A 15,182-nucleotide genomic window follows, 5' to 3' on the forward strand; every position below is an offset into this window, starting at 1 on the left:
ACGAGCTGCAGACAGCCTGAGGCTGGGGCCCTACTATGGGTGGTCTAGGCAGCCTTCTGCCTTAAGCAGACCCTGCCCAAGAACTTGATCCAGCCCAACAGTGCACTCCAGGGTCACAGACACAGCTACGGTTTATAGCTCATGCGTTACTCATATGTTGGGCGGAGCATGACCCCCAGACTGGCAGGGGGAGTGGGCTGTCACCCAGCCAAGGGAAAGGAGGGCCAGAGCAGCCTGGGAATGGGAGTCAGAGAGAGTCTCCATGCTGGACTCCCACACTGGGCTGCATGGCCCATTCACAGCACCCCTGCCTGCCTCTCAGGCCCACCAAGGCCAAGGTGTGAGCCCAGGGACCCTACCTGGCAGCAGGTGACTGACTGAGGGGGCTGGCATGGTGAAACGACAGTGTCACACCTGACACAAAGCCTAGAGTCCATGAGCAAAAGTTCCTCTCCTTCCCCTCCCCATGCCCACCAACAAGGGCCCTGACTCACTGGCCTGACCCCCAGCCCCTCCCCGAGGCTCTCCCGGCCCCCACCACTGTACTGGGAGAGAGTGGTGCAAATCAGGGCTGAGCTCCTAGGATGAAGATGCTCCAAGGACAAGGGCGGACTGTAACAAGGAGGAGACAGCGCCCTAGTGGGGACCTGGCCCAACACCCCCAGCCCCAGCATGCCAGGTGCCCCAGGCTCCATCTCCACCTTTCCTTCTCACCACCAGCCCCACGGTGGCCTCTGCCTGTGTCTGTCTCCTACCCCGGGCTGAGATCCCGAGGGTTTCTGCTTGCCTCCGGAGGCCATGAGCTGACTCCAAATCCAGGGAATCCCCCTAGCCAGCCCCCCCCCCACCTCACACTCACAAACATCACCCCACCAGGAAAGGCTGTATGTGAACTCCCAAACCACAAACAGATGCGTGCTCACACTCATGTGTACACACATGTGACACGTATGTTCACGTGTGGCAGATCCTGTCACACAAAGTCACCCTTCCTGCCTGGCCTGCCTCTCTCTGTCACTCCTCTCTACCTCTGACCCTGGTGTCTCACCCTTCTCCCCATCTCTATGTTCCATGTACGGCCCCCTCCCCCAGACACAGTGCACACAAGCCCCTCCCTGGTCACACCTGGTGGGAGGGGAGCCAGGACTCTGGTGCAGAAGGGCCTGGACATGGGGAGACTCTATCCATTCTCTCCTACCTGCTGGGGCACAGTGAGAACCCTCCAGGCTGCTCAGAGACCTGGGCCTCTCCTCCCAGTGCCCACCCCCGCCCAGGCATGGGCAGTGAGAAGGGCTGCATTTGACTTTAAAGCAAGGCTAACAAACCCACCCCAAGGGGTCAGGGGTTTGGGGTTAAGTGGGAAACCAAGGCCTTTGGCAGCACCTCAGTAGAGCTGGCCACTGCCCATCGGCTCCTCCTGCTGGCTGGCAGCTGCCCTGCCACGGCCACCACATGGCCACTCCTCAGGAAAACTGTGTGTCCTCCCAAGGCCAGCAGCATGCACACACACACATGCACACACATGTGGCACCACCCTTCACTGGCCGCAGGACGTCCGTTCCGTCTTGTTCCTCCAGGAATGGGAATGAGCCATCCAGATACTTCTACCCTCTTCAGGCAGTTCCTCTGTGATCAAGGATGGGAGGTGACCAAGCCATTGAGGCGATCAAGGTGAGCCCATCGGCAGCAGACACCAGGGAGCTCCGCGCCGGGCCGGGAAAGCCAGCACGACGAGAGATGGATCAGTGTGTGGCCCAGTGATGTGGGGTCTGTGTGAGCCTGGGTTAAGGTCACGATAAGGCCCAGTCACGGGGCAGGGGGTATGGGCCAGGACTTAAGCCAATACAGCCCCAGGTTAGGGTCAGTGTGGGCTGGGCCCACAAACTGTGTAAGGGGACAAGAGGATGGGGGATTAGCCGTCAGTTTGGGGGCACCTTTGGGAGCCAGAATGCCACCCAGGCAACAGGGCCCTGAGGGGCTGGCCACAGGCCTGGCACCCCATTAGAACTACGTCCATATTCAAAACAGTCTGAGTGGTTCTCTGCTATCCTGGATCCAGGGCCACATGGAAGCAGGACCCTACAGAGGCAGGAAGCACCCCCCACGGCATACACCCCACACCCAAATATCAGGGCCATCCCTGCAGGCCCTGTGCACGCAGATAGATACACCCAGATTCCTGCAGAAAGGCCAGTGCACACGTACACACGTGAATGTGAACACATGACACAGCATGCTGACAGCTGCACCCTCCCAGCACCACGAGAGTCTCCTCAGGATAATTATTTATTATTCATAGTCATCAGCATCTTCATTAATTATTCATATGATCCTTAATTATTATCCTTAACAATAAGAGCAGTAAATAGCAGAAAAGTCCTTGAGGTGCCTAAGGCCCAGGGCCCGGTGCCTCCAGGCAGTTAGACCAGCTACTGCCCCCAGGGCAGTGGGGGGACCACAGACCCCCATCCACTGCCCGGCCCCGCCCCTGCCCCTCCCACTGGGGTCCAGGGGACACAGGAGGAGACGGTCCCCGAGGGCTGGGGGAGGGGCCCTGCCTTCTCGTTCCTCTCCCCTCTGCAGCCAGGGCCTCCCGGGCAGGCCTTGAGGGGAGGGGCCCAGGCAGTGCACTGAACCCTGGGTGAGCCACGTGTCCACAGTGGGCAGCCCCACTAACTGCCTGGGTCTGAGCCGTGTCTGTGCAGGGGCTGGGAGGTGAGGGCCCCCAGCTGGCCCGGCAGGGAGAGGCGTCGAGTGGGGCCGTCTTGGGGAAGCTCTGGGGCCCCCGGAGGGAGCTCCTCGCACGCCATGAACTGGGAAACCTGCAAAGACCACAGAGCGTGAGAGGCAAGGAGCCCGCGGAAGGGGAGGAAGGGGCTGGAGGGGCGGTCAGAGGACAAAGAGGGTCCAGAGAACCAGGTGACAGAGGACAGGAAGACAGAAGAGGGGAAAAGGAGATAGGCCAAGGCAGAGCAGGCCTCAGACCACAAAGGCAAGGGGCTGAGATCGGAAGTAGAGAAATGTGTTCTCAGTGGGCAAGAGCCACCCCGGGCAGCTGGGAGCCGTGGGAGCTCCCACTCGATACAGGGGAGAACTCGAGGCCACAGCCACCTCCTTCCCCAGGGGATGCAGGAGCTCAATCCACACCCAATCCGGAATAAGGGGCCCTGAATTGGGACAAAAGCTAGGACAGAAAGAGAAACAAGCCTTCTTCCTCCAATCTAGAAAGAACTCGGGGACCTAGAAACAGAGGCGGGCTGGCAGCCAGGCCCCGGAAGGCCAGGGAGAGTGCCAGGGCAGGCGGGAGGGGGTTTGTGGGTGCTGACGAGTCTGCTGTGAGATCTCTGCGGGGGAGGCTGTGAAGGGAGACTGGCACATTCGCTGACGTGGGCCCTGGTGTCTGCAAACAGGAGCAGGCAGCATATGGGAGGGGGAGCAGATGCCAGAGGAAGGGGGGAGCAGATCCCAGGCCCCTCTCGTAGCCAGAGGAGCCCCCTTCTCAGGGTCCAGACACAGCTGTCAGGGGGCCAGGAGCCCGCATGTCCACTCAGGAGAGGACAAGGGGCCACAGAGGCCCATCTCCGGCAGGAGGAGAGAGATGCGGGCACCACCCTTGGGCTTAGCCAAGCCCGCACGACAGCCCTGCAAAGCGGCCAGCATGAGCAAATGGTGGGCAGCAGAGTCAGAGCGGGGGTACCAGTCACAGCAGGCACCTGGGACCCTGTCCCAAGGGTGTGCTGGCACACGGCACCCACTACCACGCCTCAGGGTCAATCAGTCCCCTCCTTGGAGACCACTGGCAGCCATGACACAGGCCCCAGGAGTAGATCTGCCGTTCAGGTGACACTAGAGGAACACACCCAGCTGTCTGGGGGCTTTGGTTTGGGGGCTTTCCTGCCTTGTCCTGTGGTCCTGTGCCCCTAGCTCCTGAAGCAGCCCTTCTCTAGGAGCACAGCCTGGGAGGAGGGCAGGAATGGGGGGCAGGTGGACAGAGGGGAGGCTGGGGCCCAGGTCCACAAAGAAAGGACAGCAAAGCAGATTTGCGGAGTGGAATCGGGGCGGAGAAGGCAGGGCTGGGTGCCAGGGCGGGAGGGGGCTTTGGGACTTACCTGAGAAAGCGAGTCCAGGGTGAGAGTGGGGATGGGGCTGACAGGCAGGAGAGGGGAGGTGGAGGTGGGGCCGGGCCCCGGGGTGGTCACAGCACTGTAGGCTGGAGGGACCAGTGTCATCTGTCTCTGCAGTAGCTGCAGGACGGTGGCCATGTCTGCACTCAGCCGCGTCTCCAGCCTGGGGCAACAAGGAGGAGGACGCTCTGGGTCTCGGGGAAGTGGACATATCAGTAACTGTGACTTCAGGACCACCCCATGGACGGACAGCTGGTCAACCCCAGACACTCTTCATTTTAGGTGTGACAGCCCCCAGCTCAGTTCTGAATGGAAGGAGAGGGTCAAGCTGCCAGACACACAGACAGGCCTACCCAGAGCTGACACTCTCCCTTCACCCCACAATACTGCCAGAAACCCATAGATCGCACACCACCTTACCAGACCCTCCCCCTCGACACACACAGCTGGGGGCTAAGCTGGATCCCTGGGGTCGCCCTCACCTGTTAAGCTGCCTCTGAAGGGCGTCCAGCCTGCTCTCCACATCGCCCCGGGGCCGCCGGCCAGGGCTGGAAAGAGGGATGTTGAGGAGGCTGGGGGCGGGGGCGGGGCAGCGAGGCAGCTCCTGGTACTGGCGGCCCCGACTGTCCCCCCAGAAGCTGAAGATATTGGACACTCCCGAGAAGGCGCCTGGAGCCAGAGAGCTGGGTTGAGACCCCGGAGAGACCCCACGCCTGCCCGCCCGCCAGCCTGGGGCAGCCTCACTCTACCTGACAGCGGGTTACATGTGTCACTGCTCTTCTCGCAGTCCTCAATCAGGGGCTCCCCACCCGGCGGCTCTCCGGGGGGCCTGGGGCTGGAGAAGGGCACCAGGCGGAGGGGGCTGGAGCTGCGGCCTGGGCCCTCATCCTCACTGCTCTCAGGGCTGGAGGGGCCACTGGACGGGCTTTCCCCCCACGGGCCCCCTGGCCGGCCCCGGCTACTGGGCCCTGCCCCCGCCCGGCCCGGCCCCAAGGCCGACACCTCCCCTGGCTGTTCCGGGTCTGTGGGAAACAGAGAATGGGCCTCAGAGAGGGCAGGGGGCAGAGGGGCAGGGAGGGCAGAGGAGCGTAGGGGAGGGCAGGGGAGGGGAGGTGATGGAGCAGGCCTGCAAGAGGACTGTGGCAGGAGGGCCTGGTTTGTCCCCATTGTTGCGTCTATCTTTCATTGACCCTCAAGCGGACTGAGAACTCCCGGGAGTGGGACCGGGTCGTCTCCGATCGCTGGCCACCCAAGCACCGGCAGCGGCACTGCTGGGCGGCGCTCTCTGGGACCCCTGGGCCCTCAGTCCCCGTTGCTGGCCCCCTTGCCCTCTTTGGTCCTTTCTCTTGTCCCCTGATCAGTTCAAGGCAGCGCCCACCAGGACGTCAGCCCTGTAAGGACCAAAGAAACTTAGGTATGCCCCTACCCTAGAGGGCAGAAGAGGGCTTCCAGGAGGAGGAGACAGTTCAAGTGAACCTGAAAGGATGGGCAGCGTTTAGACAGCTGGGGTGAGGGGTGCGGGGCACTGAAGGTAGGCACACGAATGTCTGTGGAGCCTGGGTGGAGCAGATGCGGCTGACCCGGGGCTCCACCCTCCTCCCCGCCTCCTCTGGACCACCCCTTTGGCCCCATCCCGCTCACCAGCACCGCCCACCCTATCCCCTCCCCTCCCCCCATCCCCTCCCCTCCCCCCCTCACCCTTGTCGGTGCGTCTGCGGAAGGACAGCTTGCGCTTGCGTTGCCGGTTGAAGCCGCCCTCCAGCTCTGTGCTGCCGGGAGAGCCGGGGATCATGTTGGTCTGGAACCAAGAGCGGTGTCAGGGCCCTTCGGCCCTGCCAGGTGGGGCCCAAAGCCCCTCATAAGCACAGAGAAGGTGGGGCTGGCAGCTCCCGCTCCAGGGAAGCCTTCTTCTGCCCCAGGACGAGGGTTGAGGCTGAGGCTGGGACTTTCACAACCTCGTCTGAGGCAGGGAAACGGCCCGAGGGGAGGGCGCACAGAGAAGGGGCAGCCACCCAGGGTGCAGACCACGGGGTCAGCCCACTCACATCTCGAAGGTTGAAGGTGATCTCCAGGCTGGACCAGAAGTGGTCGGAGAACTCGGGGTACATGTCCAGCACCTCCAGCAGGTCGTCCCGGTGGATCTTGTGCAGGTCGCAGTAGGTGAGGGCCCGCACATCCCCATTGGACTTGCCAGGCCGCGCATACAGGTTCAGAGGCTCTCCGAAGATGTCATTCTTCCCTGGAGGCCACCGAGAGGGGGGCTCAGCCCCTGGGGCAGCAGAGGCAGCAGGCTCCTGTCTTCCAGGCATTCTCACCCCAGGCCCGGCACCTCCCCTCAATCTCGTCACCCACCGGCCAGCCCCAGCCCCATTCCCGCCCCCCTACAAAGGCGGGACCACGTAGCCAGCAGAGCCCTGTTGGTAAAGAGCAGGGAACCTCCCATCTTTGTGCCTCCAGCTCCTGGAACCAGCCAGCGGCACCAGCCTGCGTTCCCCACCCTGCCCATGGCCCTGGCTCCCCTGGGTTCTAACTCGACTTCTACCCCCAAACCCCACGTCCCAAACACCCTCCTGGCCAACCACTGCACTCTCATAAATAGTGTTCTTCAAACTACAGATCATAACACAGTAGTGAATCAAGACCAGCATTTTGTTTACTGAAAGAAAATAGGATAGCATAGCTTAGCACAACACAGAACAGAAAACACCAGAAGGTACCATGTGTAGTAGGGCCAAGTGTTATGTGGGGAAACTAGTTTTAGCTGTGTTTGGGGGTGTTCGTGGAGCGAGGGTATGTGTTCTTACTGAACTGAGAAATCAAAACCTAAAACGACCCCCCACGACACATTTGCCCTAAGGTGTACAGAGTCAAGGGAAGGACAGAGAGCAGGACGTCGCCTGCCCAGGCACACCTGCCCAGGTGCACAGGTAGGGCAGAAAGGAAGGGAGGGAAGGCGGGGAGGGGCAGGACTCCCTTTGCTTTGGAGATGACGAGGGCCAGGCTTGGCTGTATCGCAGGAGGCTGTAGGGAACTTCGAATTTCCTTAGTAAAATCAGAGGCACAGCCTCCCTCCACTGCCCACCTTGAAGCATCTGGATTTGGTCCTGTTTTAGGGAAGCAAGAGTGTCGCTGCCTGGGGGGAGATCCCGAAGAGAGGCAGAATCTGGGAGCCCCCAGAGGTTAGCAGCCCCACCCCGTGTGCGGCTCCTTCTCACTGCCCCCCGTGGAGGGCCTGAGCTGGGGTGAATTAAAAGAGCCCAAGGTCTCTGCAGGCAGTCCCGGGTCCACAGCCCCAGTGGCTGTGTCCTCAGAGGGCTCGGACGTCTCCAGGCCATGGCGGGCATTTCCAGCCCAGGGCCTGGTCCCTGCCGTACCCAGGATGGCCACGACGACATCGCCCCGCAGGATCTCGATGGAGCCCCGGGAGATGAAGTAGAGGGCGGTGAGCAGGTCCCCGGCGTGCACCAGCGTGTCCCCTGGCGGTGCGTGTGTCGTCTTGAACTTCATGGCCAGGGCCCGCAGGCAGCCTTTGGTGGCCCCTCGGAAGGGCTTGCAATGTTGCAGCAGCGAGCGGTTCAGGTGCAGGCAGATGTCTGCCTGCAGGCACTCCGGGAAGCCCTTCAGCACCTGGGGGAGGTGGGGCAGCTCAGCATGCCCTCCCCTGGAACCCACTCCCACACCCCGCCCCAGAGCAGGCCCTGGGACGAGCATGGGGGGTCCAGTGTGGAAGGGAGGGATCTGGGTGCCCATTCCATCTCCACCCCTTCTAGCCGTGCACCCTTGGGGATGACACCTCACTGCCCTCGACCTCCATTTCCTTATGTTTAAGGTGTGGGGACCAATTCCTGCCTGGGGCTGTTGTGAGGATTAAACGCATCACCCATACGCAAGGGCCTGATCTGGCCTGCCCCAAAGTGAGAGCTCTCCCGGTAAATGAGCTCCATTAGCAAAAGGAGGGTAACAGCTCTCAGGGTGTTTGTAAGCACTAACTGTGACCACCTGAACCACAGTGTGATGCTGGGAGGGGAGACATGTTCACTGCATGACCCCAATCCCTCCAGCCCCCCAGCAGCCCATCACGCGGCCCAGTGGCCTCACTGCGTTCATGTCGATGCCGTTGGTGTAGGACCAGGCGTGCTGGAAATACTCCTCAAGGCGCTGGCGCAGCGGGTTAGGGATCTGGTGGAAGCGGATGAACTCCCGCACCCGGAGCATTTGCGTGTGGTAGCGGGCTGTGCCCGAGTATAGCCGCTGGATGATGGCTGACACGTTGCCAAAGATGCTGGCGTACATGAGGGCTGGGGGCAGGGGCGAGTGGGGCCATCAGCATCAAAGGGACCCCGCCGGCCCCTGCACCCGGTCAATGACACACGCAGTCACGTCTCAGTGTAAGCACACAAACGAGATGCACAAACACAGAAGCCCAGGCACACACGCCCCTGGACTCTGCCTTGTGCCTCTTCCCTGGTATCCTGGCTCCCAACACACCACGATGGTGGCCTCTGGCATCTCTAAGTCCCAAGAGCCCACTCCAGCCCCTCTGGCATCCTCCCCACCCTCCACCTCAGGCTCTTCCCAGACCCGGTGCCACTCTCCCCCACCCACCCGGAGGGGCACACTCACAGCCAATGAGCATGACACAAATGGAGAAGATCTTCTCTGAGTTGGTGTTGGGGGAGACATTGCCGAAGCCCACGCTAGTGAGGCTGCTGAAGGTGAAGTAGAGGGCCGTGACATACTTGTCCTTGATGGAGGGGCCGCCCAGGCCACTGCTGTTGTAGGGCTTGCCGATCTGGTCGCCCAGGTTGTGCAGCCAGCCGATGCGGGAGTCCATGTGCGGCTGCTCCATGTTGCCGATGGCGTACCAGATGCAAGCCAGCCAGTGCGCGATGAGCGCAAAGGTGCACATGAGCAGGAAGAGCACCGCTGCCCCGTACTCCGAGTAGCGGTCCAGCTTCCGTGCGACGCGCACCAGTCGCAGCAGCCGCGCCGTCTTCAGGAGCCCGATCAGCTGCGGGGGGAGGGGGACATTAAATGTGGGGGCAAATGAGGATGGGGGCACTGCAGTACTGGGGGACATCAGCGGTAAGATCCCCAAAGACTTCCTCCCAGAACCTCCTCCTAATTGAAGCGCCCTCCACATGCTGCGCCCAGAACAGAAGCCCATTAATCTTTGCTAGCTTTGTGAACAGAGGGCTCATGGTCCCCATAGTGACAATGAGGAAACTGGGACTCCGAAAGGGTCAACACCCACAGTAAGGTGCCTGGCCAGAACGCCCACAGCTTTTGTGTGATTGAGAAGACAGTGGCCTTTTTTGAAAGACAAATTAGAAAAAGGCGCCCCCCCCTCTGGACCTCTATAACCAGTGAGTGGCTGGTATGGAGCGGGAGCGGGTGCTGGTTGGTGGCAACCGCCATGCCTCTGCTGGCCTTTCCCTCGCCACCTTCTCTGCCCCACCACCTCCCACCACCTTCTCTCCCTTTCCCCACATCCTCTTTGCCTCTACCTCCCTGCCAACCCACCTCCTCAGAGCCAGAACCGAAGATGAGCAGGTCAAAGGGGATGGCAGCCACCATGTCGATGAGGAACCAGCCCTTGAAGTAGTGGACGGCGATGCGGCCAGGGTGGCTGACCACCTCCTCGTTGGCGTTGACATAGGTGGTGCGGAAGTTGATGAGGATGTCCACGATGAACATGATATCCACGATGAGGTCCACCACTGCCAGGGGCTGGCAGGCATAGCCACAGTCGGTGGCCGGGGGGCCCTCTTCCGTCTCCTTCAGCAGGAAGGCAGCCGAGTAGGGCGTGAAGACGGCCGTGTAGATGACCAGCAGCAGGATGAGCCAGTCCCACACGGCCTTGAAGGGGCTGTAGTGCAGGATGGTCCAGCGGTGGATGCGTGGCGCCTGCAGCTTGTACTCCGGCAGCACATCAGCACCCAGAGACAGGACCTGGACAGGCAAGGGAGGTGGAGAGGAGGGCATGATGTCCAGCCGGCATCTGGGGCAGGGGAGGACAGGCCATGGGACCTCTAGGGTGGGAGCAGGTAACATCTCTGCTGGGGCGTCCAAAGAAGAGGACAAGCAGAGTAAGGAGGGAGGCCAAAAAGTTTCAATCAGAATACCTACCCCTCAGCCAAGGGGCCACAGCCACCGACCAACCCTCAACCTGGGCACTACAGTTCCCCATGCAGCATGGGGACCTCCTGGCTGGTGACCTGAGTCTAGGGCACCGTGCAGTAATGCCCAGAAGTACTGCTCCCCACCAGCGATGCAGACCCACACCTACGGATATAACTCCCACCATGCAATCTTGCCCACACCGGCCAAACACCACACACACACACCATCGGCTCAGTCCAGAAAATGCTCCAAGGGCTACGGCTCCCTGCCTGGGCGATGGCCTCAGGAGTCATAGCCTCAGCACATCACTGCAGTTCCCTACGAGTCCCACTGCTGGTGGCCCAGGGACTGAGGGCCTAATGGTTTCTTCATGCCACTGGCCCAAGGATACCAGCCACCCAGACTCAGGCTCCTTGGCCTCCACTGGGGAGAGACCAAGTCACTCCCAGTCCTCTCTCCCCCAGCCCCCTCTCCCCCCAAGCCCAGGGCAGCCCTCAGTCCTTGCGCTCCCACACTCCTACACCAGTGCACTAAGCCCTAACCCAGCCAGAGATGGGCCTACGTGTACACAGAGGGACATGCACACAACAGACATTCAGAAGGGACACACCCAGCTCTGTACAGGCTCACCTTCATATCCTTCACTGTCTAGATCAGGTAGCAGCAGCCACACCACTCTCTCCCCAAGCAAACTAGGAAGGGCAGAGGCTGGCTTCCCTACACTGTCCCAGGAGCTGCATCTGTCCCCCTGTGCCCTCCCCCAGGCCCTCAGAGTCCTCTCTTACAAACATTTGACTCAACCCAAAATCCCCCTCCCCAAGCTCTCTCAGCCTGGCCCTGCCATCCCTGGGCAGCCCCAAACCCAAGGCCTGGCCCACCCCCTTGAGAGCCAAGATTGCCGGCCCTGTTCCCAGCAGTTCTGAGTGCCAGGGCCCCACAACTTCAGGCTCCTGGGCTGCGAGGGCGTGGTGGGTGGAGCCTCAAAGACTTCCATTCATAACCAAGCTGGGGCATCCCCTGGGCCCACCCTCACCAGACAGACTGTTTAGAGAACAACTCCTTAAAGGAAGTAACAGGAAGTTAAAATGGGCCATAGTTAGGGGTTTGGCCACCCTGGGGTGGCCACGGGAGCTCCAGTGGCAAGTGATAGGTGCGGGGAACAGCTGGGGCCTGGAGCAGAGGAGGGAGCATGTGGCTCCTAGGCCGCCACTTCTGCCCTGCTTTCAGCCCAAGACACTTGCTCCTTAAGGCAGAAAGCATGGGGTGGCAGCCTTACAGAGATCAAGTGGGGATTAAAAAAACAGACCTGGCCAGGGCCCCCGCAGACAAGGGAGCAGAAGAAGGTAACTGTCCCTGGATGGAGCTCCTCCCAGTGCCTGAGAGGCCCAACCCCCTGGGGCTGTGCTGGACCACACCTGACAACAGCGATCCTGCCCCCCAAGTCTGCCCATGGCAGGACCAGCCCAATGCACAAATGCACATGCATGGGGCAAGCCCAGGATACAAGGCCTGGACCCGCAGACCTCATCTCACAGGGGCCAGGCCCCGCTCTGCAACCAGCAGCTTACCATATGGCCTCAGGCCAGGTGTGTAACCCCCCCTTGACCTGTTGTCCCGCAGAACACAAGCTCATTTAAGCCAAACTCTGGGCTCCTCTGTGGATTGAAAGAATCCCCCCATACCTGTCCCCCAGCGGGAAGAGCACGTGAGCCGCGGCAGAGAGCTCAGGTGCCAAGGGAGACAGTGGCAGGGATGAGATTCTCAGGCATCTGCCATCTGCCCAGAGCCTCCTGCAGGCTCTCTGACAGAAGCCCCCTGGGGGCAGAGAGGTGGCTCCCAGGAGGTGCCTACAGAGTCATCAGCCTGGGGGACCACAGCCCAGCCACCAGCACCTCAGGCTGCCCAGGAAGAGGCAAGCCAGGTGTCTCAGCTCAGCCTGCCCTCACCACCATCCAGTGGCCTCTGACCCCCACCCTGCTCAGAGTCCAGCCTCCAAGCCTGGACCCCTGAAGCAGCCCACGCCTCACTCGCTGCTGCAGGGTCCACCTCCAGCACACAGAGTGCGGGAGCATGGAGCCTCAGCGCCTCCATGCCAGGCCTGGCTGCTGCCCGCCAGCCCTCTCGCTGTCCCTGCCCGCTGGGGGAGGTGGGGTGGGAGCAGGAGGCTGGCTCCTCTCCTCCCCAGTCTCCCTGCTATCCTCTCTGGTCACCCATTTCATTCCTGTTTTCCTTATCCTACCTTTGCATTTTGAGCTAGAAGACCGTAGGCCCGGGAAGCCTTGGGAGAGGGAAGCCCCCTGTCAAGGAAAGCACTGTCCCCCAGCCCAGTGGGCGTAAAGAGGAGCAAGCTGGAACCAAGAGCAAGATGAACAGGGACCCCGTGCCTCAAACTGTCCTGCTTCTCAGAAGCCCTCTCCCGGCCTGGTGCCAGAGCCCTCTGGACCGCATCCGACTTGCTGCCGCCTGTCTCAGTGCCCCAGCCCCGGAAGGGAGGGGGAGGAGCTGGGGGTCACCTACCTCCTGGGCCACCAGGCTGGAGATGCGCACGGCCCGCCGCACCCGGCCTTTCTGGGCCCTGGGTTGCAGAGCCCCTGTCCTGCTTGCCTTCCCTGCTGGGGCCGCCATGGAGGACTTGGCTGCCCCCAGCCTGCCTGCCCTGGGGCCTGAGGGCCCAGCCAGCACCTCACCTGCGCCCCAGCAGCAGTCCCAGCCCAGGCTGCGCCCCAGAGGCTGGCAGCCTGGCTCCCAGGACAGCCTCTGGCATGAAGCCAGGGTCGCCGGGGCTGGGCCCGGGGCTGGGTTCACCCTGGCAGTGAGTGTGGACAGCACCCCGCCTGGCTCTGGCTGCCCATGGTCCCCTGGTGCGGGCCCCGCTGCCAGGGTGCTGTGCTCTGCCCGCCGCCAGCCCAGCAGCGGCGCCGCGGTCGGAACCTCGGCTCCTCCAGCCGGCCCCTCCTCCTCCCTGTCCCCACCCCCACAAGGCACACTGGGCTCCCCCGCCCCGCCCCAGCAGGCCAGCGCCCCCTCCCCCGCGGCCGGCTCCAGGCTCCTGCTGCAGCCGCTCCTGCAGCCCGCGCCCCTCCCCCTCCCCGGCAGCCCGGACTGTCACCGCAGATTAATGGTCTCCCCAACACCCCCGCCCCGCCAGTCCAGTGCCCAGCCAGCCAGAGTCAGACAGACACCCAGAGATGGAGAGGCCGCCCGTTGACCGGCAGAGCCAGGAACACACGCACAGGCTGACACATATAGACCCACACGCGCAGACCACAACAACACAACAGGCACATGCTGCGGGCACAGGAGCAGGGCAGATGCCAGGGCTCCAGGTGGGAACAAGACAGAGGCGGTGGGGGGGAGGCAGTGAGGGGGAGGCAGCCAGATATAGGGCCTCGGGTGTGGAGGAACATTCTGGAGTCAAGGCCAAGGGGCTGGAGACCTGGCAGGGACCCAGGGAGCCAGAGGCGGTGGGAGCAGGGCCAGGAGGAGGGCCAAGGAGGCAGGCGGGGCAGCTCCCTTCCTCAGGCCAACTTGGGGAGCTGCTGTGGACGGGGCAGGAGAGGGCATGGGGAACTGGGGTGCAGCAGGTGTGGGACAGGAGCCCCCACTGTCCCAGGCTTCTCCCTGACTGCAGGGATTCCCACTCCTGATCCTCCGTCAGGATGCAAAGGAGGAGCTGGGATGGCCTGGGCAGTGGGGTGGTGCAGGCCTTCTGGCTGCCAGGAGGGGGCAGGAGACCAGGCTGGCCCTGCCACCGGCCAGTGTTGGGCAATGCCCCCAAAGGCTGGCAGTCCCCTCTGGCCCAGGATTCACGGACTTGATCCCTCCATCCCCCCATATCTGTGCCCCCACCACCATACCCTCCCCTCACAATGTGGGAAGGCAACCCTCCTCTCCTGTGCCTTACGGAGAGGGTGTGCACCTCCAGGCCATCCTGGCCCTAGCACCAGGCCCCCACTCTCCTCCTGGCTCATCACCTTGGGCTAGAAGAATCAAGACCCCCGACCTTGACCTCTGTGGCCCCTTCTAACTTGAGGCCTCTTGTTGGTTGCCCCCACTGCTCCCCTCCCCACACCCTGTGAGCAGGCCCTGTTGTGTCCCTGTGGCTGACTTCTCCTGCCCACCCTGACTGTCTCAGGTGCCCAGCCTCAACTGCACTGTCCTCCCTGTGCCCCGTCAACCTGTCCTCTAGACCTGCCGTGTCCCAAGGCCACCTCCCGTCCAGTCTCCCTTTCTCCAGGACCTCCCAGACTGTTCTCTACCTCATCCAAGCTCCAGAATTAACACCCCCAGCCAGCAGGTCTGCCCACCCTCAAGAGGCCCTCACTGACTGGACCCCTCCACCCCACCTTTGACCACAGCCCACTTCCACCTCCTCCAAGATCCTCCAAGCTGAGGGGAGAGCCAGGGTCTGGGCACCTACCTGGGTGACCTTCTCGGTGACATTGTGGGTCCGCTCCTTTATCTTGGGTGCTATGATCTCCCGGTCACTGGTGGGCGAAGCCAGGAAGGGGTCGCCCTTGAGGTCCACAAAGTTGAGGGTGATTTGGGGAATCTTGCTAATGGTGCGGTAGCGCACGAGGTCCGAATCTGATGTGGAGTTAAGCAGGCCGCTGCGCAGGGGGTGCATGGCCCCTGGGGTGAAGGGGAAAGCAGGGTCAGGGCAGCAGGCAGGTGCCGAAGGGCAGTCAGGCCGACGACATAGAGCTGAGGTGGAGACCAGGCCCTGCATGTGCCAGGTCATGAGGTACAGTGTGTCAATGAGGCCAGCTCAGGAGATGGGGCAGAGTCACCGAAAACAAGCAAGGCCAGACCCCTCCCGACCTGATCGAAGCATGCCATGATGCAACTATGAGGTGACAGAGGAGACGATCCTCCATAAAGGTCTGTTCAGCGGGTACTGGGAGCCTGCCAGAGGACCAGGTGGTGGCAGGGACC

At 62.1% G+C, this 15,182-nt stretch overlaps 1 protein-coding gene across 5 annotated transcripts in view; it reads right to left on the reverse strand.

Moving 5' to 3' along the window:
* Positions 1-2,254: 2,254 nt before the first annotated feature.
* The window catches only part of KCNH2 (potassium voltage-gated channel subfamily H member 2), a 33,559-nt gene continuing 20,631 nt past the window's right edge, over positions 2,255-15,182 (reverse strand). For 2 of the 5 annotated variants that reach the window (XM_070516189.1, XM_014829002.3), the window contains 11 exons: positions 14,668-14,879; positions 9,648-10,076; positions 8,748-9,135; positions 8,223-8,422; positions 7,499-7,751; positions 6,170-6,363; positions 5,823-5,922; positions 4,874-5,146; positions 4,607-4,793; positions 4,110-4,287; positions 2,256-2,822 (listed from right to left, as the gene is read on the reverse strand). In XM_070516189.1, the coding sequence (XP_070372290.1) occupies positions 2,673-2,822; positions 4,110-4,287; positions 4,607-4,793; positions 4,874-5,146; positions 5,823-5,922; positions 6,170-6,363; positions 7,499-7,751; positions 8,223-8,422; positions 8,748-9,135; positions 9,648-10,076; positions 14,668-14,879 (2,564 nt within the window). In that variant the 3' untranslated portion in view covers positions 2,256-2,672. Of the gene's footprint in view, positions 2,823-4,109; positions 4,288-4,606; positions 4,794-4,873; positions 5,147-5,822; positions 5,923-6,169; positions 6,364-7,498; positions 7,752-8,222; positions 8,423-8,747; positions 9,136-9,647; positions 10,077-12,764; positions 13,192-14,667; positions 14,880-15,182 lie in introns of those variants that run through there. The other 3 variants (XR_011505381.1, XM_044765766.2, XM_014829005.3) reach the window with 3 other exon arrangements.

The sequence above is a fragment of the Equus asinus genome, chromosome 1, assembly GCF_041296235.1.
Source record: "Equus asinus isolate D_3611 breed Donkey chromosome 1, EquAss-T2T_v2, whole genome shotgun sequence".
NCBI lineage: Eukaryota > Metazoa > Chordata > Mammalia > Perissodactyla > Equidae > Equus > Equus asinus.